The sequence below is a fragment of the Pan paniscus genome, chromosome 19, assembly GCF_029289425.2.
Source record: "Pan paniscus chromosome 19, NHGRI_mPanPan1-v2.0_pri, whole genome shotgun sequence".
In the NCBI taxonomy this organism is placed as follows: domain Eukaryota; kingdom Metazoa; phylum Chordata; class Mammalia; order Primates; family Hominidae; genus Pan; species Pan paniscus.
The window spans coordinates 76137058-76162522 of NC_073268.2; the positions used below are offsets into that span (position 1 = coordinate 76137058).

At 42.9% G+C, this 25465-nt stretch overlaps 1 protein-coding gene across 1 annotated transcript; it reads right to left on the minus strand.

Moving 5' to 3' along the window:
• Positions 1 to 456: 456 nt before the first annotated feature.
• LOC134729523 (probable ATP-dependent RNA helicase DHX40) lies at positions 457 to 25327 on the minus strand. Its single transcript, XM_063599299.1, has 7 exons — positions 25052 to 25327; positions 22865 to 22951; positions 22544 to 22726; positions 13757 to 13837; positions 11935 to 12092; positions 1164 to 1278; positions 457 to 640 (listed from the first exon to the last, which is right to left on the minus strand). Exons 1-7 carry the CDS (start codon positions 25192 to 25194, stop codon positions 472 to 474), a joined length of 936 nt encoding a protein of 311 aa, XP_063455369.1. The 5' UTR covers positions 25195 to 25327; the 3' UTR covers positions 457 to 471.
• Positions 25328 to 25465: the final 138 nt, after the last annotated feature.

Here is a 25465-nt window from a genome sequence, read left to right on the forward strand (position 1 = left end):
CCATCTCTACTAAAACTACAAAAATTAGCCGGGTGTGGTGACGCAAGCCTGTAATCCCAGCTACTTGGGAGGCTGAGGCAGAAGAATTGCTTAAACCTGGGAGGTGGAGATTGCAGTGAGCCGAGATCACGCCACTGCACTTCAGCCTGGGTGACAGAGTGAGACTCCATCTCAAAAAAAAAAAAGGGTGGGGGGGAGGATGAGAAAACTGGGAGATGATGGATATGTACCATTATCTTGATAGTTGTTTTATGCAAATGTCAAAACTCATCAAAGTGTATACATTAAATATGTGTAGGTTATCACACGTCAATTATATATCAGGAAAGCAATTTTTAAATATCTTCATTTCTGTGAAGACAATTCTTTTATCACTACTAGGAATGTTTCATGGGGTCAAGGAGGTCATAGAAACAAATAGAATGGAAGGGTGGTAGAATAGAAAGGGTGCTAATGTACATCAATGAAACTTCAATATGAAATATATAGGTCCAAAATGCTACTCAAGAAAAAAAACATTACGGCAATCACCTGTTTAAGCTTCCTGATTAGTTCTCGAAGTTGAGCTTCCACACGAAATGCAGAAAATAAGCACCTCCAATGAATCCAGTGTTTTTGGCACCATGAAGCTGGAGCTCCACTGCAAAACAAAAAACTGGTATCTTTAAAATATCTTCTCTAAGTAAAAGACAATCTAAAATTCTCATTTCTATTACAAAAGTGGAAACCCATAAACAACTGTCAGTTCCTTCAGGAGACCTGTCCAAGTACTAAAAAAGAATTTTAGGAAACTTGAAAAAAACATTTAAATTAAAGAATGTGCCCCTGACTAAATTAAAAAATAATTCGTAAATGGATTTCTTTACTTATATATGCAATAACAAATATCCAATCATTTTTTAATCTAGGCTACCTATATAGAAGCAAAATTCTACAAGGTCATTTTCAGTAAAGGTTTGAGGAGAAAAGAAGAGAATCAATGTTATATAATAAATGCCTACTAAGCAATAGTCATCTGACATAGATAATTTCACTGAAATTCAAAATACCTTGAAGTCAATATCATCTTCACTGAACGTTAGTGTCACAAGCCACATCATAAGTACGTATTGGAACTATACATCAAATTGACATTTTTCAGGACAAAGGACTACCTCACATACCTTGATTTGCATTGTTCAAAGATGACAGCTAAAGTTGCAAAGTCATTAAATCCTCCAGCTTTAGCTGCCAATTCTCGATGTCTCTGTTCTGCTTCCTTCTGGTACTCTGGATCAACTAAAAGAATTGGAGAGGCAATTCAGTTATACTTTGCATTAAGTGCCTACAATCACTTTGCTTTCAGAAACTCATTAAAATCTGCCTCATCCTCTGGGGTGAAGTAAGGTAGAACTATATTAACTCTTCTTAACTTCTCTTAGGAAGCTCTATTTCTCCCACAATTCCTTTTTTCTTTTCATATCACTTTGGAGATTTTACCTGAATAGCAACATCACTTCTCCCAATCTATTTGCCTTTTTAAAATAGTATTTGTAATTTACTTTTTAAATTAGTTTTGTTATAAGAGTAATCCATGCTTACAGAAAAAAAAAAATGTAATGGTATAAAAGAATATCATGTAAAAGTTCAATGTTCCCCAGTCACACTACCCATAAACCAATCCTCAAGGCAAAGTACTGTTCATTATTTAGTGTGTGTCCTTCCAGGTAATTTCTATGTATATATAAGCATATGTACATAGTGTTTCATTTTTCTATAAATGGAACATATAATCTGAAAATTTGTTTATTTAATAACAACTCCATATCAGTACATATAAAATTATTCTCTCTCAAAAATAGCAATATAGGGCCAGGTGTGGTAGCTCACACCTGTAATCCCAGCAATTTCAAAGGCCAAGGCAAGTGGATCAATTGAGCCCAGGAGGTCAAGACAAGCCTAGGCAACAAAGCAAGATCCTGTCTCTACAAAAAATACAAAAATTAGCCAGGCATGGTGATGCATGCCTGTAGTCCCAGCTACTCAGGAGGCTGAGGTGGGAAGATCGCTTGAGCCCAGGAGGTTTGTTTTTTTTTTTTTGAGACGGAGTCTCGCTCTATCGCCCAGACTGGAGTGTAGTGGCGCGATCTCGGCTTACTGCAAGCTCCGCCTCCCGGGTTCACACCATTCTCCTGCCTCAGCCTCCCGAGTAGCTGGGACTACAGGCGCCCGCCACCGTGCCCGGCTAATTTTTTGTATTTTTAGTAGAGACGGGGTTTCACATGTTAGCCAGGATGGTCTCGATCTCCTGACCTTGTGATCTGCCCGTCTCGGCCTCCCAAAGTGCTGGGATTATAGGCATAAGCCACCGTGCCTGGCCCAAGCCCAGGAGGTTGAGGCTACAGTGAGCCGTGATCGCATCACTGCACTTTGGCCTGGGCAACAGAGTGAAACCTTGTCTAAAGAAAAAAACAATGATATGGTATTCCCCAGGAGTATGGGGAACATAACACAATTTAACCAGTTCTTATTTATCCAATTCCCAATTGTGGGCAATTAGACATGATCTCCATATATGCAGAACTGACCTACTACGAACATTTTCTTTTTTAATGTAATATTGAAGTATAATATGCATACAGAAAATTACACAGGACGTAAGTGTGTAGCTCATATAATATTCACAAACACAACATACCAATGTACCCAGATCAACAAACAGTATCACCAGCATCTCAACAGCCCCCTTTTATGTCCTCCTTCGAGTAACTACCCATTCCCTTCCACAAGAGTAACTATATCCTGACTTCTAATCCTACAGATGGGTTTTGCCCATTTTTAACCTTTGTATAAATGAATCGTATAGTATGTACTTGATGTGTCTGTTTTCTCTTGCTCAACATTACGTTTTTGAGATTTATCTGTTAATTACTTCGATACCACTTCCCCTGATCCCATTCAGGACTCATGTGCTCTCTGATTGCCCAAATTCCCCATACAGCACTTTATCCAGGGCTAATCTTTCAGAGTGCCATTTTTTCAAAACTGCATAGGGATCCTTTCCTTCAATCTAACACGTCACATGACAATTCCTATTCCCTATACTTATCACAGCTAGATTGAGCAGAGGCACAATGTTGCCTGAATCCAGGGAGCAGCATTTACTATAGAATACGATGTGAATCTGCAAAGCAGCAGTTCCTGTTACTAGGAGGAAAGTAATTTGATTAAAGAAAACACTGATGAAGGTATAAAGTCTTCTATCCCATGCTTTAAGTAGCTTCCAACTATGTTACCTAGGTAGCAACTGAATGAAGCAGCTAGAGACAAAAAAAAAAAAAAAAAAAAAGAATACGATTTATCTCAGACCATACAAACATACAAATGACCCTGGTAAGGAAAAGATATAAATGATTATTTATCTCCATTTCTTGAACTGCTCCGGGAGACTAATTTTGTTTTCTTTTTTGAGACAGTCTCGCTCTGCTGCCCAGGCTGGAGTGCAGTGGTGCAATCTTGGCTCACTGCAACATCCACCTCCCAAGTTCAAGTGACTCTCCTGTCTCAGCCTTCCAAGTAGCTGGGACTACAGGCACACACCACCACACCCAAATAATTTTTACATTTTTTAGAAGAGATGGGGTTTCACCATGTTGGCCAGGTTGGCCTTGAACTCCTGACCTCAGGTGATCTGCCCGCCCTGGCCTCCCAGAGTGCTGGGATTACAGGCTTGAGCCAACACGCCAGCCAGGGATACTAATTTTTAACCCAAAATATTTCATTTCAAGCACCTAACTGCCATCCCCCAGAAGATATCATGCCAAAAGTCAAATTGCCCTAGACTCCAGCATCGACCCCATCCTGGCTCTCAATACCAGGAGAAAAGCCTACCTGTGAGTCAGTGCCTCCTGGAATCCCTAGAATCATGGCACCATGCAGTCTGTGTTTGCATGCATTTTTGATAAATTTTAACTTTTTATAATAGATTTGTGTATATTTTATGGTAGTAAATTATAAAACAGACTAGTACTGGAACAGGAATTAAAAGAAATTAAAGACTGTATAGGCAAAAACTCAGTTGTATGTAAGAAAACCCAATTCCCCGAGGAAGAGAAAGAGCTGGAGTCCTTTAAAATTAACTGCCTGTTTTTCTCTCTGTGGCTAGTGAGCCTTATCTCACCCCTTCCCAGGCATTGTGAAGACTCTCGAGCTGTGCAGCTTCAAGGTCACTAGACAGATAATCTCAAGTCATAAAACATGTTGTTCCTTGAAAAGTAAGAAATAATGTAATGCACATCTTAATTAAATAACTGTCTTTGTTTCTCACTTCTGTAATATGCTTCCCCCCGCACAGATCTCCCCCCACCCCACGAAATGCTTAAAAGGTAGCTTGACTCTTTGTTCGGGGCTCAGTCCTTTGGATGTTAATCCAACTGGGTTGGTGCACCTAAATAATTAAATAACTCCTCCTCAACCCCTCGGTCTCTCTGATTCCTTAATTATCCTGCAGCATTTCCTACACATAGTTTATGTTTTCATGACATACTTTTTCTTAATTTTTCTGGTATTTCCAGGCTATGGAGTTCATCTGTGAGTTTTTTCAAAGTGTCACAAATCTCCGAAAACTTTTCCAATATATTTATTGAAAAAATTGGCCGAGTGCATGGCTCACGCCTGTAATCCCAGCATGTTGGGAGGCCGAGGCAGGAGGATCACCTGAGGTTGGGAGTTTGAGACCAGCCTGACCAACATGGAGAAACCCCATCTCTACTAAAAATACAAAATTAGCTGGGCATGGTGGCACATGCCTGTAATCTCAGCTACTCGGGAGGCTGAGGCAGGAGAATTGCTTGAACCTGGGAGGTAGAGGTTGCGGTGAGTTGAGATTGTGCCACTGCACTCCAACCTGGGCAACAAGAGCAAAATTCTGTCTCAAAAAAAAAAAAAAGAAAAAACAAAAAATCTACAAATAAGTAGACCTGCACAGTTGAAACCTGTGTGTTCAAGGGTCAACTGTATTGGGAATGGTGATGTGAGGAGTTAGGTAAAACTTCTTTTCTAGAGAGACATCTATTAAACTAGTCAAAATTACCAAAGACAATCATTCAAAGTCTCTGGAGATTGATTAAAATGCTTAAGACAAGCCTAATCTATGGAATTCGGTAAGGACAGTAGGAAGAATGCCCCACCCTCCACAGCTGTGTGTGCGGAAGGGCTATGCGAGAGCCTTCAAGGCAGCCTGAAAGCGGCACCCTTTCCCTGACTCCTAAATGCTACTCAGTAGGGAAGATCAAAGCATAACAGCTAATGACAGCTTACGCAGTCCTCTATTCCCCACAGCTCTGTGTTGCAGAAGAGTTGTTCCAATGAGTTCAGCAGCTCAGTGGTAGTTCCCACTACTCCCAGTTTCCTAGAGCTATTCCAGGTTTGTATGTTTGCAACTAGTGAACATCCAGAGATTGCATCTCAAAAGGCTTTGTGCTGAGGAAGATGCAAAGTGAGCCACAGTATCAGCTCCTAACTCCCCAACCCCAAGCTTCTGCTATTTAGGGAGGACCCAGATAGGAGAGCCACTGAAACACAGGCCCCCATTACCACTACCACCCTCTCCAACTCCTGCTCCATAGCACAGAGATTGTTTCCAGGAAAGGATGGGGAAAGGATTATCAAAGACGGGCAATACCTTGCCCCTGCCGAGGTGCCCAACTTTATTTGGATCAATACTATGGAGCAATTTATGCTCTGGGCACTGTCAAAAACAACAGAGCCAGCAGCTAGCAATCAGTGGAGACTAACAGCTTGCTGTGACACCAATAGAGACAGACCAGCCAAAAATTCAATGGAGAAATCAATGAAGGAAACAGAGACCTGCTAAGAGCATAGTCTTCCTGGTGTTCTAGAAGATTGTTCTCATGCCCAAAGCTGTGCCTTCTGAGAAGTAAATAGAGAGGGAACGTCTGAGCCTCTACTCCTTGGCTGAACACAGTACAAATTCATCAACTCCCTCAACCATGAAAGTAGTCTCCTAACCACAAACACAGATTCAACAGTAAAAGGTGAAAACATCACTGGCTTAAATTAAAAGGCTTAGCTAGGTACAACCTCCGACCAATCACTGACTGACCACTGGAGTTGACAAGGACAAGAAACAAAATGGAAACTGCCATAGAGGGGCTCAACAGTAGATTTGGGCTGGCAGAAGAAAGAATCCACGAATTAAAGTTTTTTTGTTTTTTTTTTTTAATTTAAGACAAGGGGCCGGGCATGGTGGCTCACTCCTGTAATCCCAGCACTTTGGGAGGCCAAGGTGGGCGGATCACCTGAGGTCAGGAGTTTGAGACCAGCCTCCAACATTGCAAAACCTCGTCTCTACTAAAATTACAAAAATTAGCCAGGCATGGTGATGCAAGCCTGTAATCCTAGCTACTTGTGAGGCTGAGGAAGGAGAATTGCTTGAATCCAGGAGGTGGAGGTTGCAGTGAGCCAAAATCATGCCACTGCACTCCAGCCTGGGTGACAGAGCAAGACTCCGTCTCAAAAATAAAAAGACATGGGCAAAATATTTTAAAAGACATCACAAAGGAAGACAGAAAAATGGCCAATAAGCACATGAAGAAGTGCTCAACATTATTAGTTATCAGGAAAATGCAAATTAAAACCACAAAGAGGTACATAATAGAATGTGTAAAATAAAATGATTGGCAATACCAAATGTTGAGAGGGGTGTTTAGTGCAAGCTGTACTCTCAAACATTGCTGATGTGATTTTTAAATGGTACAACTGTTCAGGGAAAAGGTTTGGCAGTTTCTTAAAGATTCACATATACCTACTCGATGGCACAGCAAATTTCTTTCTTAGGCATTTACCTTATCTAAGAAAAATGAAAATAAACACCTTCAAATTTTTGTGCAAGAATGTTCAAAACAACTTTACTCAAAAATAGAACTAAACAAGGAGCAATTCAAATGTCCATCAACAGGATAATGCACAACTGTATGTTCATAAAGTGGAATACTAGTCAACAATAAAAAGAATAAAGTATTCATACATACAACAATATGAATAAACCTAACATACATTATGTTGACTGAAAGAAGCCAGACACAAGAAAGGAGAGTGTATAATTCTATTTATATGAAGTTTTGGGCTGGGCACAATGGCTCACACCTGTAATCCCAGCACTTTGGAAGGCTGAGGCCGACGCTGATGGATCACCTGAGGTTATGGGTTCGAAACCAGCCTGGCCAACATGGCAAAACCCCGTCTCTACTGAAAATACAAAAATTAGCTAGGCATGGTGTCGGGCACCTGTAATCCCAGCTACTCCAGAGGCTGAGGCAGGACAACTGCTTGAACCCAGGAAGTGAAGGTTGCAGTGAGCCGAGATTGTGCCACTGCACTCCACCCTGGATGACAGAGCAAGACTCTGTCTCAAAAGAAAAAAAAAAAATTCTATTTATATGACGTTTCAGAAGAGGCAAACTAATCAGAAAAAAATAAGAAAAGTGTTTAACCAAAGGTAGATAGAGTGATATCTGACTAAGAAGTGGCACTGAGGGAACTTGCTAGTGATAAAAATGTTCTATATATTGACAGGGCTTGGGTTACATGGGCATAAGCATTTTACAGAATTCATTGAATTATACACCTAAAATTTATGCATTTCACTATATGTAAATTTTACCTAAAATTAACTGTAAACAAATATCAAACTGTAGTTATATAGGGTTGTTTTTCACAGTACTATAGCTTACCAATTCTCAAACTACTTTCTGTAGATTCTAGGGAAAATGGACAATTTCAATATGGATTCTGGATTAGATAGTAATATTGTATCAAAGTTAAATTTCCAAACTTTAGGCCAGGCATAGTGGCTTACACCTGTAAACCCAGCACTTTGGGAGACCAAAGCAGGAGGATTGCTTGAGCCTAGGAGTTTGAGACTAACCTGGGCAACATGGGGAGACCTCATCTCTACAAAACATTTTTAAAAATTAGTCAGGCATGGTAGCATATGCATGTGGTCCCAGCTACTAAGGAGGCTGAGGTGGGAGAATTGCTTGAGCCCGGGAGGTCAAGGCTGTGGTGAGCCATGGTCCCACCACTGCACTACTGCCTGGGCAACAGAGTGAGACTCTCTCTCAAACAAAACAAAACAATTTCCTAATTTTGATTAATGTACTATGGTTAAATGAGAGATTGCCCTTGTTCTTGCCTAATACAGATGTAAATATTTTGTGGTAAGGGAGCACAATGCTTCCAATTTATTCTTAAATGATTCAGAAAAAGAAAAAAATCCATTTATATATACATATATAGAGGGAGACAGAGTAATAAAGCAAAGGGGGTAAAATGTTAAAAATTGCTGAAACTGCATAGAAGGTATAAAGGAATTCCTTTGCTATTCTTATTTGAAATTATATAAGAATAAATGTCACCCAAAAAAGGCTAACACCACACTGATTTTATCTATTTAAATATTCCAACATGGAAAAAACATTTTTCTTTTTCTAGCCTTAAAAGACTATTAGAGTTGGTCACCTTAATCCAACTTCTTGGTTTTACAAATGAAAAATGAAATCTAGAAAAGCTAGGGCCGTGGTCAGATAATTAGGTAGTAGTGGAGCTGGACAGAACCCTGCACTCTTAACTCCTACTTCAATACTCTGTAATAGGTTTTGAAATATTTTAGCTTGTTTATTTCTTTCTTTCTTTTTTCTTTTTGGGGATGGAGTCTCACTCTGTCACCCAGGCTGGAGTGCAGTGGCACGATCTCAGCTCACTGCAACCTCCGCCTCCTGGATTCAAGCAATTCTCCTGCCTCAGCCTCCCCAGTAGCTGGCAACACAGGTGCACGCCACGCCTGGCTAATTTTTATATTTTTAGTAGAGACAGGGTTTCACCATGTCGGCCAGGCTGGTCTCAAACTCCTGACCTCAGGTGACCCACCTGCCTCAGCCTCCCAAAGTGCTGGGATTACAAGTCTGAGCCACCACACCTGGCCTATTTTTTAATTTCTTATCAGAGATGGGGTCTTGCTATGTTGCCCAGGCTGGCCCTGATCTCGTGGGCTCAAGCAATCATCCCACCTCAGTCTCCCAAGGAGCTGGGATACCACTGTGCCCACTGGTATTTTTAGCTCTGATACTGCCTCATGAAAACCAGTTAACATTACTTATTTTTATACAGCATTTTATTAGAACAAAAAATTGCAATTAGGGGTATTACTAGAATTAAAATTCTGACACTTCAGACTGCAACTGCTGGGTGCAATGGCTCAGGCCTGTAATCCCAGCATTTTAAGAGGCCAAGGCTGGTGGGTCACTTGAGCTCAGGAGTTCGAGACCAGCCTGGGCAACAGAGTGAAACCCCATCTCTATAAAAATACAAAAAATTAGCCAGGCATAGTAGCAAGCATCTGTGGTCCCAGCTGCTGGGGAGGCTGAGGTAGGGGAGGATCACTTGAGCCTGGGAGGCAGAGGTTGCAATGAGCCAAGATCACGCCACTGCACTCCAGCCTGGGCAACACAGCGAGAACTTGTCTCAATAAAATTTAAAATTTTTTAAATTAAAAAAAAAAAGACTGCAAACTATTTGAAACAGTATATTGATTAGAGTATTTTTATAGAAAAATGTATCCTCCATTATAATCATGGCAATAATAAATTAATCTGGACCCGACACTTCCAGCCTACAAAGGTATAAAGCCAGTGAGCTAACCCATTCTGTTGTCTGGCTGCAGACAAGGTATACTGTTCACTTGGAAGCTCCTTGAAAGAAAAAATTACTCCACTGCATGAAAACAAATCTAACATATGTCAAATTAAATTGTGTCCTATACTGACACACCAAGAAAAGAAAGAAGCAGAAGTTTAAAGACCTGGAAACTTCAAAAGAATTCTCTAAGGATGCAAGGGCTAAACTACCTTTTCTTTTGATCCTACAAAAAAAAAATTAGTAAATTACTAATGTACTATAAAAGCACTATCTTCCTTTACTAATGAAAGGAAATTAATGCCGGGCTGGGCGTGGTGGCTCATGCCTGCAATCCCAAGGCCGAGGTAGGCAGATCACCTGAGGTCAAGAGTTCCAGACCAGCCTGACCAACGTGGTGAAACCCCATCTCTACTAAAAATACAAAAATTAGCCAGGCGTGGTGGCCCATGCCTGTAATCCCAGCTACCTGGGAGGCTGAGGCAGAAGAATCGCTTGAACCTGGGAGGAGGAGGTTGCAGTGAGTCCAGATCACACCATTGCACTCCAGCCTGGGCAACAAGAGTGAAACTCCATCTCAAAAACAACAACAAAACTTGTTTATCCTTAGTTTTCTGTCCTAGTGCTAAGGCACGGTAAACCCTCAGTAAATGCTCAATGAATTACTGGCAATCTAAATAAATGAAGAGATATTCCATGTACATGGATAGGAAGACAATACTGTCAAGATGTCATTTCTTCGCAACTTAATCTATCTTAATTAAAACATAATCCCAATTAAAATCCCAGCAAGGGCTGGGCGCAGTGGCTCACGCCTGTAATCCCAGCACTTTGGGAGGCTGAGGCGGGTGGATCACAAGGTCAAGAGATTGAGACCATCCTGGCTAACACAGTGAAACCCTGTCTCTACTAAAAATACAAAAAATTAGCCGGGCGTTGTGGCGGGCGCCTGTAGTCCCAGCTACTCGGGAGGCTGAGGCGAGAGAACGGCACGAATCTGGGAGGCAGAGCTTGTAGTGAGCCGAGATCAAGCCACTGCACTCCAGCCTGGGTGACAGAGCAAGACTCCATCTCAAAAAAAAAAAAAAAAAAAAAAATCCCAGCAAGTTCAGCAAGTTATTTTGTGGATTTCAACAGACTGGTTCTAAAGTTTATATGAAAAAGACCCAGAATGGCCTAAACAATTTTGAAGAGGAAGAACAAAACTTCAAGAGTTACTATAAAGCTCCAATAACCAGGACAGTGTGGTATTGGTGGAAGAACAAACAGACAATCAGATAAATGGAACAAGATACAGAGCCCAGAAACAGACCCATATAAGAATAGTCAGCTGATATTTAACAAAGAAGCGAAGGCATTTCAACAGAAAAAGGACAGTGTTTTGAACAAATGGTACCGCAACAACTGTACGTCCAAATACTAAAAGACAATAGAAGAGAAAATCTAGATGACTTTGGGTACGACAATGACTTTTTTAGATACAACAATAAAGACACAATCTATGAAAGAAATAATTGATAAGGTAGACTTCGTCAAAAATAAAAACTTCTGCTCTGCAAAAGTCAATGTCAAAACAATGAGAAGATAAACCACAGACTGGGAGAAAATATTTACAAAAGATCTATCTGTTAAATAACTATTTAAAATATGCAAAGACCTCTTAACAATAAGAAAACAACCCGGCTGGGCGTGCTGGCTCACGCCTGTAATCCCAGCACTTTGGGAGGCCAAGGCGGGCAGATGACCTGAGGTCAGGAGTTCGAGACCAGCCTGGCCAACATGGAGAAACCGCGCCTCTACTAAAAATACAGAATTAGCCAGGCATGGTGGCACATGCCTATAATCCCAGCTAAAACCATATAACACAAAGAGTGATCCCTTTAGTTAATAATAATGTGTCAATATTGGCTCACCAATTGCAACTTATATGTCATACAAATCAAAGATGTTAATAGGAGAAATTGCTGTGGGAGGTTGTACTTTCTACTCAATTTTTCTGTAAACTTAAAAATGCTCTAAAAAATAAAGTCTGTTAATTTTTTTTTTGGTTTTTTTTTGTTTTTGTTTTTGTTTTTTAGTAGAGATGGGGTTTTACCATGTTGGTAAGGCTGGTCTTCCAACTTCTGACCTCAAGCAATCCACCCGCCTTGCCCTCCCAAAGTGCTGGGATTACAGGCGTGAGCCACCGTGCCCAGCCAAGTCTATTAGTTTTAAAAAACACAACTAAAATAAACATCTTACCAGGTCTAATGAAGACGTTTTCCACAGACAACATTGCTGCTATTGGAAGTAGTAGATCTTCACAATCCAGGGAAGCAGCTTTTATTACTGCACATGTCAGATGTGGAGGCAAAGGAAACTCCACCATAGACAAACCCAATCTGGTGACATGGCCACTCCTTAATACAAAGAAAAAGTTTGTAAGTCTTTCTACACTAGGAGAGTACAAATGTAACATTCATCATTCAGAATAAATCAGATATAATTTACATTACCTCCAATCACCTCCAGAAGTTCAATTCAATTTAAGAAAATTAGGCCAGGCGTGGTGGCTCATGCCTGTAATCCTAGCACTTTGGGAAGCTGAGGCAGGTGGATCACCTGAGGTCAGGAGTTCAAGACCTGCCTGGCCAACGTGGCAAAACCCCGTTTCCACTAAAAACACAAAAATTAGCTGGGTATGGTGGCATGCGCCTGTAGTCCCTGCTACTTGGGAGGCTGAGGCAGGAGAATCACTCAAACCCGGGAGGCAAAGGTTGCAAAGCTACTAAGGAGGCTGAGGGGGATTACACCTGTAATCCCAGCACTTTGGGAGGCCGAGGCAGGTAGATCACTTGAGGTCAGGAGTTTGAGACCAGCCTGACCAACATGGTGAAACCCTATCTCTACCAAAATATAAAAAAATTATCTGGGCATGGTGGTGCATGCCTATAATCCCAGCTACCTGGGAGGCTGAGGCAGGAGAATTGCTTGAACCTGGGAGGTGGAGATTGCAGTGAGGTGAGATTGCACCATTGTACTCCAGTCTGGGCAACAAGAGTAAAACTCCGTCTCAAAAAAAAAAAAAAAAAAAAAGAAGATGTCTTTGAAGACATGAGAGAATAATAATTTTATTTTTTAAATTTTACCTTTTTTTTTTTTTGGAGACAGGGCCTTGCTCCGTCTCCCAGGCTGGAGTGCAATGGCGCAATCTCCTCAGCTCACTGCACCCCCCACCTCCGAAGCTCAGATGATCCTCCCACCTCAGCTTCCCGAGTAGCTGGGACTACTGGCGTGTGCCAACACAATCGGCTAATTTTTGTATTTTCAGTAGAGATGGGTTTTGCTATGTTTCCCAGGCTTGTCTCGAACAACTGGGCTCAAGCAATCTGCTCGCCTTGGCCTCCCAAAGTGCTGGAATTACAGGCGTGAGCCACCACGCACATCCAAGAGAATAATAATTATTAATATCAAACCTAACCACCCCATCACACAAACATGAAAACAAGGACTCTGGCTCTCTTATCATTTTTATGTATCCAGCATAATGCTTGGCACTGAAATGGTACTCAGAAATTACTTGTTAAATAATACCAATATTTATTAAACAAAAGGGATTATATCGTGTAGTTTCTTTCTCCTTTTTTTTTTTTTTCAGATGGAGTTTCGCTCTGTTGCCCAGGCTGGAGTGCAGTGGCATGATCTTGGCTCACTGCAAGCTCTGCCTCCCAGGTTCACACCATTCTCCTGCCTCAGCCTCCCGAGTAGCTGGGACTACAGGCGCCCGCAACCACGCCCAGCTAATTTTGTTTTTGTATTTTTAGTAGAGACGGGCTTCACCATGTTAGCCAGAATGGTCTCGATCTCCTGACCTCATGATCCACCGACCTCGGCCTCCCAAAGTGCTGGGATTACAGGCATGAGCCACAGCGCCCGGCTGGTTTTTCAATCAGAATTGTGATGAAAGACTAACAATCCATTCAATTTAAAGAAATTATTTTCCACTGTTAGAGAAAGGTATTTAGAACCCTGTTTAAAAAGAGATCAATATCTGTTTTGATTGTGATTTTTTTTTTTTTTTTACCTGTCAATAGCATCACACTGGTAAAGTTGTTTAAGAGCTTCTAAAATAAGTCTCTCATTAGGTGGATCCAAATAGGGAAACCTGTGTGTTTAAATAAGATATGAAGTGAGAGGCATTCCTTGAACATGGTAGGATTTTATATAGATATGACGAAAATTTCTTTAAAAGGTTTTATTTCCATTTTTCAAGTCATCTTCTTTTTCTAAAAAAAAATTATATCATCATGATCAGCATTTGGTAAAAGAGGAAATAATTTTTTTCTGAATCACACTCCTCTACTTCAAGAAGTGATTCTTTTTGACTCCCCTTAGCTGAAATACTCTCACCAGTCTACTTACCCTAATCCGGCCCCACCCATCCTTCACAGCCTATGTCAAGTCTACTCTTTTCTGCAGTCCATAATTTTTTTCCAAACTTTTATAAAAATAGTAGAGAAATATTAATAGTAGAGAAGTATTAATAGTAGAGAAATATTAATTAGTACTGAAAATTATAAATTGTTCAATAGTACCTCAAAATGCTTTTTTTTGGAGATGGAGTCTCGCTCTGTTGCCCAGGCTGGAGTGCAATGGCACGATCTCTGATCACTGCAACCTCCATCTCCCAGGTTCAAGCAATTCTCCTGCCTCAGCCTCCCGAGTAGCTGGGACTACAGGCACATGCCACCACGCCTAGCTAATTTTTTGTATTTTAGTAGAGACAGGGTTTCACCATGTTGCCCAGGCTGGTCTTGAACTCCTGTGCTTAAGCAATCCGCCCGCCTCGGCCTCCCAAAGTGCTAGGATTACAGGCGTGAGCTACCGCACCCAGCCTCAAAATGCTTCTTAAATTTAATTTAATTTTTTTTTTTTTGAGACGGAGTCTCACTCTGTTGCCCAGGTTGGAGTGCAGTGTGGCAATCTCGGCTCACTACAACCTCTGTCTCCTGGGTTCAAGTGATTCTCCTGCCTCAGCCTGCTGAGTAGCTGGGATTACAGGCACCTGCCACCATGCCCAGATAATTTTTGTATTTTTAGTAGAGGCGGGGTTTCACCATATTGGTCAGGCTTGTCTCAAACTCCTGACCTCAGGTTATCCACCCACTTCAGCCTCCCAAAGTGCTGGGATTACGGGTGTAAGCCACCGCACCCGGCCGGACAAAATGCTTTTACATAAATGGGGAAATATATTCAATTAATTTAGCCATATTTGTGTCACATATGTGTACATGTGTATGTAGTTATTTTCTGCCAAACTATCTCAGAATAAGTTGCAAATACAATGCCATTGCACACTTACAACTATCTCGGCATGCATCTCCTGAAAATAAGGACATTCTCTTACATTACCATAATGTGCTATTAATAAATATAATAAAATTAACAAGAAAATTAACAATAATATTCAAAAGGGATATCATCATCAAACATGAATATATATTTTTAAAAAACAGGAAAAATAATTACTTGATATCATCTGCACTGGGTTATTTTTTCCACCTTAAATCTGGATATGAAAAATCATCTACTCCAACTTCTCACCTTGAAAAAAATCCAATAGAAGACAAAAGGTCCAATACCTTATATAAAATGTCCATTCCAGGATTGATAACCCTATTTAAAAATAAATAAATATGGAGGGAGGCGGCGGCGGCGGCTCGGGTGGCTGCGCTGGGAGGCGGCGATGAGAGGCTCGCACGCCTCCAGCCCGGCCCCGGCCCCCCGGGACGGAGAGCCGAGCAGCCCCGGCTCTGGGCTACGGACTATGGGCGAATAGCTCTGACCACCCGGCGAAGCATGCCGCCTGCCTTGGCCTCCCAAAGTGCCGAGATTGCAGCCTCTGCCCGGCTGCCACCCCATCTGGGAAGTGAGGAGCGTCTCTGCCTGGCCGCCCATCATCTGGGACGTGAGGAGCCCCTCTGCCTGGCTACCCAGTCTGGAAAGTGAGGAGCGTCTCTGCCCGGCCGCCATGCCATCTAGGAAGTGAGGAGCACCTCTTCCCGGCCACCATCCCATCTAGGAAGTGAGGAGCGTCTCTGCCCAGCCGCCCATCGTCTGAGATGTGGGGAGTGCCTCTGCCCCGCCGCCCCGTCTGGGAAGTGAGGAGCGCCTCTACCTGGCCGCGACCCCGTCTGGGAGGTGAGGAGCGTCTCTGCCCAGCCGCCCCGTCTGAGAAGTGAGGAGACCCTCCGCCTGGCAACCACCCCATATGAGAAGTGAGGAGCCCCTCCGCCCGGCAGCCACCCCGTCTGGGAAGTGAGGAGCGTCTCTGCCCGGCAGCTACCCCATCCAGGAGGGAGGTGGGGGTCAGCCCCCACCAGGCCAGCCGCCCCGTCCAGGAGGGAGGTGGGGGGGTCAGCCCCCCGCCCGGCCAGCCGCCCCGTCCGGGAGGGAGGTGGGGGGGTCAGCCCCCCGCCTGGCCAGCCACCCCGTCCGGGAGGGAGGTGGGGGGGGTCAGCCCCCTGCCTGGCCAGCCACCCCGTCTGGGAGGGAGGTGGGGGGGGTCAGCCCCCTGCCCGGCCAGCCGCCCCGTCTGGGAGGTGAGGGGCGCCTCTGCCTGGCTGCCCCTACTGGGAAGTGAGGAGCCCCTCTGCCCAGCCAGCCGCCCCGTCCGGGAAGGAGGTGGGGGGGGTCAGCCCCCCGCCCGGCCAGCCACCCCGTCCGGGAGGGAGGTGGGGGGTCAGCCCCCCGCCTGGCCAGCTGCCCCATCCGGGAGGGAGGTGGGGGAGTCAGCCCCCCGCCCGGCCAGTCGCCCCATCCGGGAGGGAGGTGGGGGGGTCAGCCCCCCGCCAGGCCAGCCGCCCCGACCGGGAGGGAGGTGGGGGGGTCAGCCCCCCGCCCGGCCAGCCGCCCCGTCCGGGAGGTGAGGGGTGCCTCTGCCCGGCCGCCCCTACTGGGAAGTGAGGAGCCCCTCTGCCCGGCCAGCCGCCCCATCCGGGAAGGAGGTGGGGGGGGTCAGCCCCCCGCCCGGCCAGCCGCCCCATCCGGGAGGGAGGTGGGGGGGTCAGCCCCCCGCCTGGCCCGCCGCCCTGTCCAGGAGGGAGGTGGGGGGGTCAGCCCCCCGCCCGGCCGGCCGCCCCATCCGGGAGGTGAGGGGCGCCTCTGCCCGGCCGCCCCTACTGGGAAGTGAGGAGCCCCTCTGCCCGGCCAGCCGCCCCGTCCGGGAGGGAGGTGGGGGCGTCAGCCGCCCTGCCCGGCCAGCCGCCCCGTCCGGGAGGTGAGGGGCGCCTCTGCCCGGCCGCCCCTACTGGGAAGTGAGGAGCCCCTCTGCCCGGCCAGCCGCCCAGTCCGGGAAGGAGGTGGGGGGTCAGCCCCCCGCCTGGCCAGCCGCCCTGTCTGGGAGGGAGGTGGGGGGGTCAGCCCCCCGCCCGGCCAGCCGCCCCGTCCGGGAGGTGAGGGGCGCCTCTGCCCGGCCGCCCCTACTGGGAAGTGAGGAGCCCCTCTGCCCGGCCACCGCCCCGTCTGGGAGGTGTACCCGGCAGCTCATTGGGAATGGGCCATGATGACAATGGCGGTTTTGTGGAATAGAAGCGGGGGAAAGGCGGGGAAGGGATTGAGAGATCGGATGGTTGCCATGTCTGTGTAGAGGGAGGTAGACACGGGAGACTTTTCATTTTGTTCTGTACTAGGAAAAATTCTTCTGCCTTGTGATCCTGTTGATCGGTGACCTTACCCCCAACTCTGTGTTCTCTGAAACATGTGCTGTGTCCACTCAGGGTTAAATGGATTAAGGGTGGTGCAAGTTGTGCTTTGTTAAACAGATGCTTGAAGGCAGCATGCTCGTTAAGAGTCATCACCACTCCCTAATCTCAAGTACCCAGGGACACAAACACTATGGAAGGCCGCAGGGTCCTCTGCATAGGAAAACCAGAGACCTTTGTTCACTTGTTTATCTGCTGACCCTCCCTCCACTATTGTCCTATGACCCTGCCAAATCCCCCTCTGTGAGAAACACCCAAGAATGATCAATAAAATAAATAAATTTAAAATAATAATAATAATAATAATAAAAACGTAATAAGGAAAATAAATAAATAAATAAATAAATAAATAAATAAATAAAAAAAACAAGGCCAAGGATGGTAGCTCACACCTATAATTTCAGCACTCTGGGAAGCTGAGGCAGGAGGACTGCTTGAGCTCAGGAGTTTGAGAACAGCCTAGGCAACACAGCAAGACCCCATCTCTTATAAAAAGAAAAAATAATAAGCCAACAATAATCTCTTACACTGTTCTACTGCCAGCTTTCCTACAATTTGTACCAATAGGTCCTGGTAGCTTCTACAGCAAGAATTGGTAAACATTTTCTGTAAAGGGCCAGATAGTAAATAGCTTAGGCTTGCAGGCCATATGGTCTCTGTCACAATTACTCAACCATGCTATTACAGTGAAAGCAGCCACACATGAACAAATGGGTATGGCTGCATTCTAACATTTTATTTACGAAAACAGTCAGTGAGATTAGACCACAGTTTGCCACCCTTGTGCTAGAGCAATACCAAACCAGTCAGCTGCTTCTTCTATATAAAAGGAAAAACTACTTATTCTAAAATATTGCAATTAATTTCCCCCCTTGATTCCTCCAATTACCAATTCTGTCAACCACTCCTTATAAGTTACTTGGTTTCTAAGAGATCTACCATACCTAAGTACCATTCTCTTAAAACACTAGTATGTCAAACTCCTCATAAAACTTGATTATATCCAAAACTGAACTCCAAATGTTGAGTGACCAACACATAACAGGAATGCTGTAATTCCCCATCACCTAGTTTATTAATGTAACCAAAGTCTATGCCAGTGGAATTTAAAAAAAAATTTTTTTTTTGAGACAGAGTCTTGCTCTGTCGCCCAGGCTGGAGTGCAGTGGTGCGATCTGGGCTCACTGCAAGCTCCGCCTCCCGGGTTCATGCCATTCTCCTGCCTCAGCCTCCGGAGTAGCTGGGACTACAGGCGCCTGCCACCACACCCGGCTAATTTTTTGTATTTTTAGTAGAGACGGGGTTTCACTGTGTTAGCCAGGATGATCTCGATCTCCTGACCTTGCAATCCGCCCACTGTGGCCCCCCAAAGTGCTGGGATTACAGGCGTGAGCCACCGCACCCGGCCTAAAAAATTTTTTTTAAACAGAGCCATAGGTATAAGCCAATATTAAGTTTGTGATGATCTGATAATTTCAGATCTCTACCACATGTATTTGCTATTGTACATCCCAAACACAGGATATAAGATATATCCTTTCAAATTTATACCCTGTTGATTTTTGCCCATGGTTCTAATCTGTTAAAGTCATTTTAAAGCTTGGTCATCTACCTATTAGATATTAAGATATTTTCCAGAAAAATATAATCATAACTTCAATATTTTTATTCAGTATCATTAAAAATGTTTATCAAGAAAAAACTAAGTTCAGCACAATACCAGTAAAAACTTCATCTAGTCTACACTAAGCAATTAATTAATACTTTTCTAGACTGGGCTATCTGGCAACTATACTCAGCAGTACTGTCATCTACAGACTACTTTTTTATTCACAAGATATCAAATGCAGTATTGTTAAATACTGTGCTGAAAATAAAAGACGTTAGGTTAAATTTCAATAAATTCTTGTGGAGCACCCATTATGTGGACGGTCCTGTCCTCAAACTGAAAAGGAAATGGCTTATAATGACATATTTGGCCGGGCATGGTGGCACACGCATGTAATCCCAGCTACTCAGAAGGCTGAGACACGAGAATCGCTTGAACCTTGGAGGTGGAGGTTGCAGTGAGCTGAGATTGCGCCACTGCACTCCAGCCTGGGTGACAGAGTGAGATCCTGTCTCAGAAAACCAAAACCAAACACAACAACAACAAAAAATGACATATTCATTGTGAACTTTTAAAATTCATACTCATTAATCGTCATTAAATTTCCTTAAACCATTTTTCAATAAACTGTACTAGAGTTCGCTAGTAATCAACGTCAAGCTTACTGGGTAGTTGTTTCCAGAACCCGCCCTTTTTACCAAATGAAAAAAATTAAGACTTTTGCCTTTCTCACCATTTTCTGATAACGTATTCTGCATAATTTCTCATAGATGACCTACAGTGACTCTGACGCTAAATCTGCAAGTTCTTTTAACACCACGGAAATAATGTCTAAATGCTCAAGACAAAATCACTTATGGTGGTAGGTTTTCCCTCATTATTTCCTTCCACCTTAGTCATCAATTCCTTCTTATTCAGACCTGTTCTTGCATTTTCAGCTTTAAAATTATTCTTCCTGATGGAAAAGAAAGGGAAAGCAAATAATAATTGAGAAGATCCATTTTCTTTCTGTCGTCTATGAATCCTATACCATCTACCCCAAACACTGGCTCTACCTCTCCTTATTCTTTATACAACTTTTTAAACAGGAAGTCTTTGTTTTTTGTTTCAAGCATTTTGAAACAAAATTTTGCGATTTTTAGTACACTATGGCTTTTAAGACTTAAGATGGAAAAATAATTCAATGCAGATGATATTAATTATTGTTCCTATTTTTCTAATATATACTCATTCTTGGTTAGAGGCTGCTCTGCTATCCTTTGTGAATATACTAAGAGTCAATGTCAAACTTACTGAGCAGCTATTTCCAAAAATGGCCCTTTTTCCCCAAATGAAAAAAATCAAGACATTATTTTAATATCTGGGTTCATCTGAAAGTTTTCTATTTGGCTCTTTGGATTTCTTTAAATGGCGCTTTCCTTCTTTTCATTGGTATAATTTATTGCTACAGTCAGAATTTCATTTATTACATGCTTTTCTCTTTCCAGTATCTACATATTCTCGTTCAGAAAATCTCTAGTCTAATGATAACTATCAAAACATTTTGAAATTGGCAAATTGGCTTTCCAAGAGTATACAATGAGTATTTGTGGGTTTTGGGGGTTTTTTTTGCTTTTTTTGGTTGTTTTTTTTTTGGAGACAGAGTTTCGCTCTTGTTGCCCAGGCTGGAGTGCGATGGCGCAATCTCGGCTCACTGCAACCTCTGCCTCCCGGGTTCGAGTAATTCTCCTGCCTCAGGCTTCCAAGTAGCTGGGATCACAGATGAGCACCACCATCCTGGCTAATTTTGTATTTTTAACAGAGACAGGGTTACACCATGTTGGCCAGGTTGACCTCAGGTGATGCACCCGTCTCGGCCTCCCAAAGTGCTGGGATTACAGGCGTGAGCCACCGCACCCGGCCTACAATACATATTTGGATGCACCTAATAATCACTTACTATGAATTTAAAAACTGCACGGTTACCATCCCCCAAAATTCCTGAACACTTTTACATTCCAAGGCAATTAAGACCAAAATAAAGAAGATAGTACTTTCCTCCATTAATTCCCCTACCATGTATGATAGAAATTTCTATCTATAACAATATTCTATCTTATACCAATAAATTATATTAATATTTGGCTAATTTAACTGTTCTTCCTTTCTTTCATGTGTCTGAACCTTGTTTTCCTAATATAACTTAAGCTTAGTGAAAGCAAAAAACTACAGAGTATTACTCTGTCTGTATATAGTATGATGCTGGCCATACAAAAAAAACACTCCACTTTCCAACTGTATACCCTTTTTGTTTTGTTTTGTTTTTTTGAGACAGAATCTCACTCTGTTGACCAGGCTGGAGTGCAGTGGTGTTATCTTGGCACATTGCAGTCTCTGCCTCCTGGGTTCAAGTGATTCTCGTGCTTCAGCCTCCGGAGTAGCTGGGACTACAATCACGTGCCACCAAGCTCAGCTAATTTTTATATTTTCAGTAGCTACGGGGTTTTGCCAGGATGGCCAGGCGGGTCTCAAACTCCTGGCCTCAAGGGATCCGCCCACTTTGGCCTCCCAAAGTGCTAGGATTACAGATGTGAGCCACCACGCCCAGCCCCTTTCTTTTGAAACAGGGTCTCACTCTGTTGCCCAGGCTGGACTGCAGTGGTGCAATCATGGCTCACTGCAGCCTCTACCTGCCAGGCTCCAACAATCTTCCCATCTCAGCCTCCAAATATCTGGGACTCAAGCATGCACCATATCAGACTTTTTTTTTTTTTTTTTTTAATTGTAGAGACAAGGTCTCACTATGTTGCCCAGGCTCGTCTCGAAATCCTAGGCTCAAGCAACCCTCCCACCTTGGCCACCCAAAGTGTTGAGATTACAGGCATAAGCTGTTATGCCCAGCTCATTATATACCTTTCATTACAAATAAACAGTGGTCATTATGTGATCCAAATAAACATCAGCACAACCCCCTAACCCCGCCATTAAGCCAAGGTTAAACATGAGCAAGAGATCCTACTAAAGCAATGCAAGGAAGTCTTCTGTGTTAGTTTAGTTGAAAAGCAACCAATAGAGCCAGGCGCAGTGGCTCACACCTGTAATCCCAGCACTTTGGGAGGCCGAGGTGGGTGGATCGCCTGAGGTCAGGAGTTCGAGACCAGCCTGACCAACAAGGTGAAACTCCATCTCTACTAAAAATACAAAAATTAGCTGGGCATGGTGGCAGGTACCTGTAGTCCCAGCTACTCAGGAGGCTGAGACAGGAGAATTGCTTGAACCCGGGAGGCGGAGGTTGCAGTGAACCGTGATCGTGCCACTGCTCTCCAGCCTGGGCAACGGAACAAGACTCCATCTCAAAAAAAAAAAAAAAGAAAAGCAACCAATATAAAAACCAACCTGTAAAAGAGGTTAGCCTCAACTCTCAGGGATGTATCAGTCAAATATTTCAAAATAATTTTTGAGCCAATAACTTGGTTCCAGGCTAACAAGTTTTTCCTTTTTTTTCTAATTGTCTACATACCTTATGACATCGTGTATGGCAAGGCACTTTAAGGTCAGAACTACAGATGTCAAACTAGTTCTCTTAATTTCAGGGATCACATGGTCAGGCATACACTGGTTCCAAAAATCTTTACTATAGATCCGAAAGCATTTTCCTGAAGAAGTCCTGCCAGCTCGGCCACTTCGCTGTAATGCCTCGCTCCTACAAAAGGAAAAAAAACCAAAAATTCCCCAAAATGTTCTGTGGGTTTCTCAGGTAATTTACTTTGTCTCCCCAAAACAGCTAGAAATTACCTAATCAGTTGTTCTTTGAATAAAAAGATTTGACATAGAGACTTACTTTGAAATTGGAACCACCTCCAGGATGTCCAACCCTAATCTGGGGTTGTGGTTTAACTGCTTCACAAAGCCACCATCTACCACATATCTAAGAAGAATCAAAGCAAGTTAAGTTTCTGGAAAATAAAAGAAGACTTGTTAATTTTTAACCACTTTGGTTTCTCCTTTTCTAGCAAACTAGCAGGTACACAATGCCTTTTATGTTAAGTGTAAAACTTGAAAGTCAAGAAATTGGAACCCTCGTATGTTGTTGGTGGGAATGTAAAATGGTTCAGCCGAGGTGGAAAATTGTTCGGAGGTCCTCAAAAAGTTAAACACAAAATTACCATATGATCCAGCAATTCCATTTCTAAGTGTACACCAAAAAGAACTGAGAACAAGTACTCAAACAAATACTTATGGACCAATGTTCATATCAGCACTATGAATCACAGCCATAAGGTAAAAACAACCTAAATGTCCATTAACCATTAATGGAAGAAGGGATGAACAAATTGCTTTGCATATATGTATGTAGTATATATACACACGCATATATACACACACAATGGAATATATATATACACACACACACTATGCAATATTATTCAGCCACAAAAAAGAATGAAGTACTGATACATGCTACAGTGTGGACGAACCTCAAAAATATTATGCTAAGTGAAAGAAAGCAAACACAGAAGACCACATATTATATGATTCTATTTGTATGAAATATCCAGAATAGAAAATACATACTGCTTCCTGCTGACACATCTAAAGACTTTTTTAAAAAAGAAAATACGTACAAACAAAAAGTAAGACTGGTAGTTGCCAAGGGCTGGGGTCGAGAGGGGAATGTGGAGTACCTGCTTAATGGGTATGGGGTTTTATTTAGAGGTGTTGAAATATTTTAGAACTAAGCAGAAGCAGTGGTTGCACAATACTGTAAATGTACTAAGTACTACTTAATTTTTCATTTTAAATGATTAATTTTTTGTGAATTTTGCCTCAATAAAAAAATACACAAACTTGAAAGTCAGCTTCAGACCATTTAAACAGATTCAGAATCTAATTTCAACTAGCCCTTAACATGCCATTCTAAGGCAATTAAATGGTGAACAAGTCAGGTAAGGAACCAAAGTAGGATAGCAGTAACAAGACAACATTCTGAAACATGCTATTTAATGGCTTTTGCCTGTGCTGGAAACAGAAAATTACAGAGGTTAATTTACCCAGGAGAGCACTCCCTTAATCCCTTAGTGAAACCATTATTTTTAAAGTAACGAAGAAAAGCAGAGGAAATTAGACTTCCTCTCAGACCTGGGTGATCATTTTACCCAGAAGAAACACACAGGATCTTTGAGATTCAGGTTCAGCCTTCCTGAGACAGACAATCAGACTTAGCTAAAGAAATAAAATATATTGGGTAAATGATAAATAACCCAGTCTTAAAGAACTTTGCATTAGTTGTCAGTCCAGACTTAAAATTTCTTTGTGTTTCCTTACTAAATTTACCCAAAAATTTGATAGCACTATTTACTACATCCAGAAAAGATAAGGGACCTGAATCATAGTTAATTTTCACAAAAAGGTAAAAAGTCAGAGACAATACATCCAGATAAACATTGGATATACAAACTAACTCTACCGAGTGAGGCTGCAAGGTAGAAGGAAATATCAAATCATCTAAGGTATATGCTTATAATGGGAGTACAGAAAAATAGGTTTGGCTTCCTATTTAGTGAAACCCATAAAGCATTATACATAATCTAAAATTTGAAAAGAAGCTTCAAGTTGCCAAGTAGTTAAAAACTGTGAACAGCCAAGTACGGTGACACATGCCTGTGGTCCCAGCTACCCAGGAGACTGAGGCGGGAGGATTGGTTGATCTCCATACAAGGCTGTAGTGTGCTATGACTGCACGCCTGTGAATAGTCACTATACTCCAGCCTCAGCAACATAATGAGACCCTGTCTCTAAAAAAAAAAAAAAAGTGTGAATAGGAATATAGTATGTACCTCCTACTCCATTTCCTGCTCAAAGCAATCAATAATTACAAAACAAAATAGGTGATTACACGTTAAGAACATCAAAAAGTAGGAGAGAAGGGAATTAGTGGAGGGCACAGAAAAGCAAACTCAGTAATGTTTAGCTAATGTTTAGTAACGATAGGCTTCCTTGACTTTAAGAGAAAGTTCAAAAGTTTTACCTGATTCCATCTATTGTCAAAGACGTTGCAGAAATATTGGTGGACATGACACATTTTCTAATTCCAGGTGGCGGTGGCAAAAATATCCTCCTCTGTTGATCTAAAGTATATATAAAAAGAAAATACCAATTTACAACATGCATGTGTCAAACTCAAGTTTTGAAGAACTCAATTTTTCATTACAAGTCATGTTTCTAGGCCGGGCGTGGTGGCTCACGCCTGTAATCCCAGCACCTTGGGAGGCTGAGGCGGGAGGATCACAAGGTCAGGATATCGAGACCATCCTGGCTAACATGGTGAGACCTTGTCTCTAAGAAAAATACAAAAAATTAGCAGGGCGTGGGGGCGCGCGCCTGTAGTCCCAGCTACTCGGGAGGCTGAGGCAGGAGAATTGCTTGAATCTGGGAGGCAGAG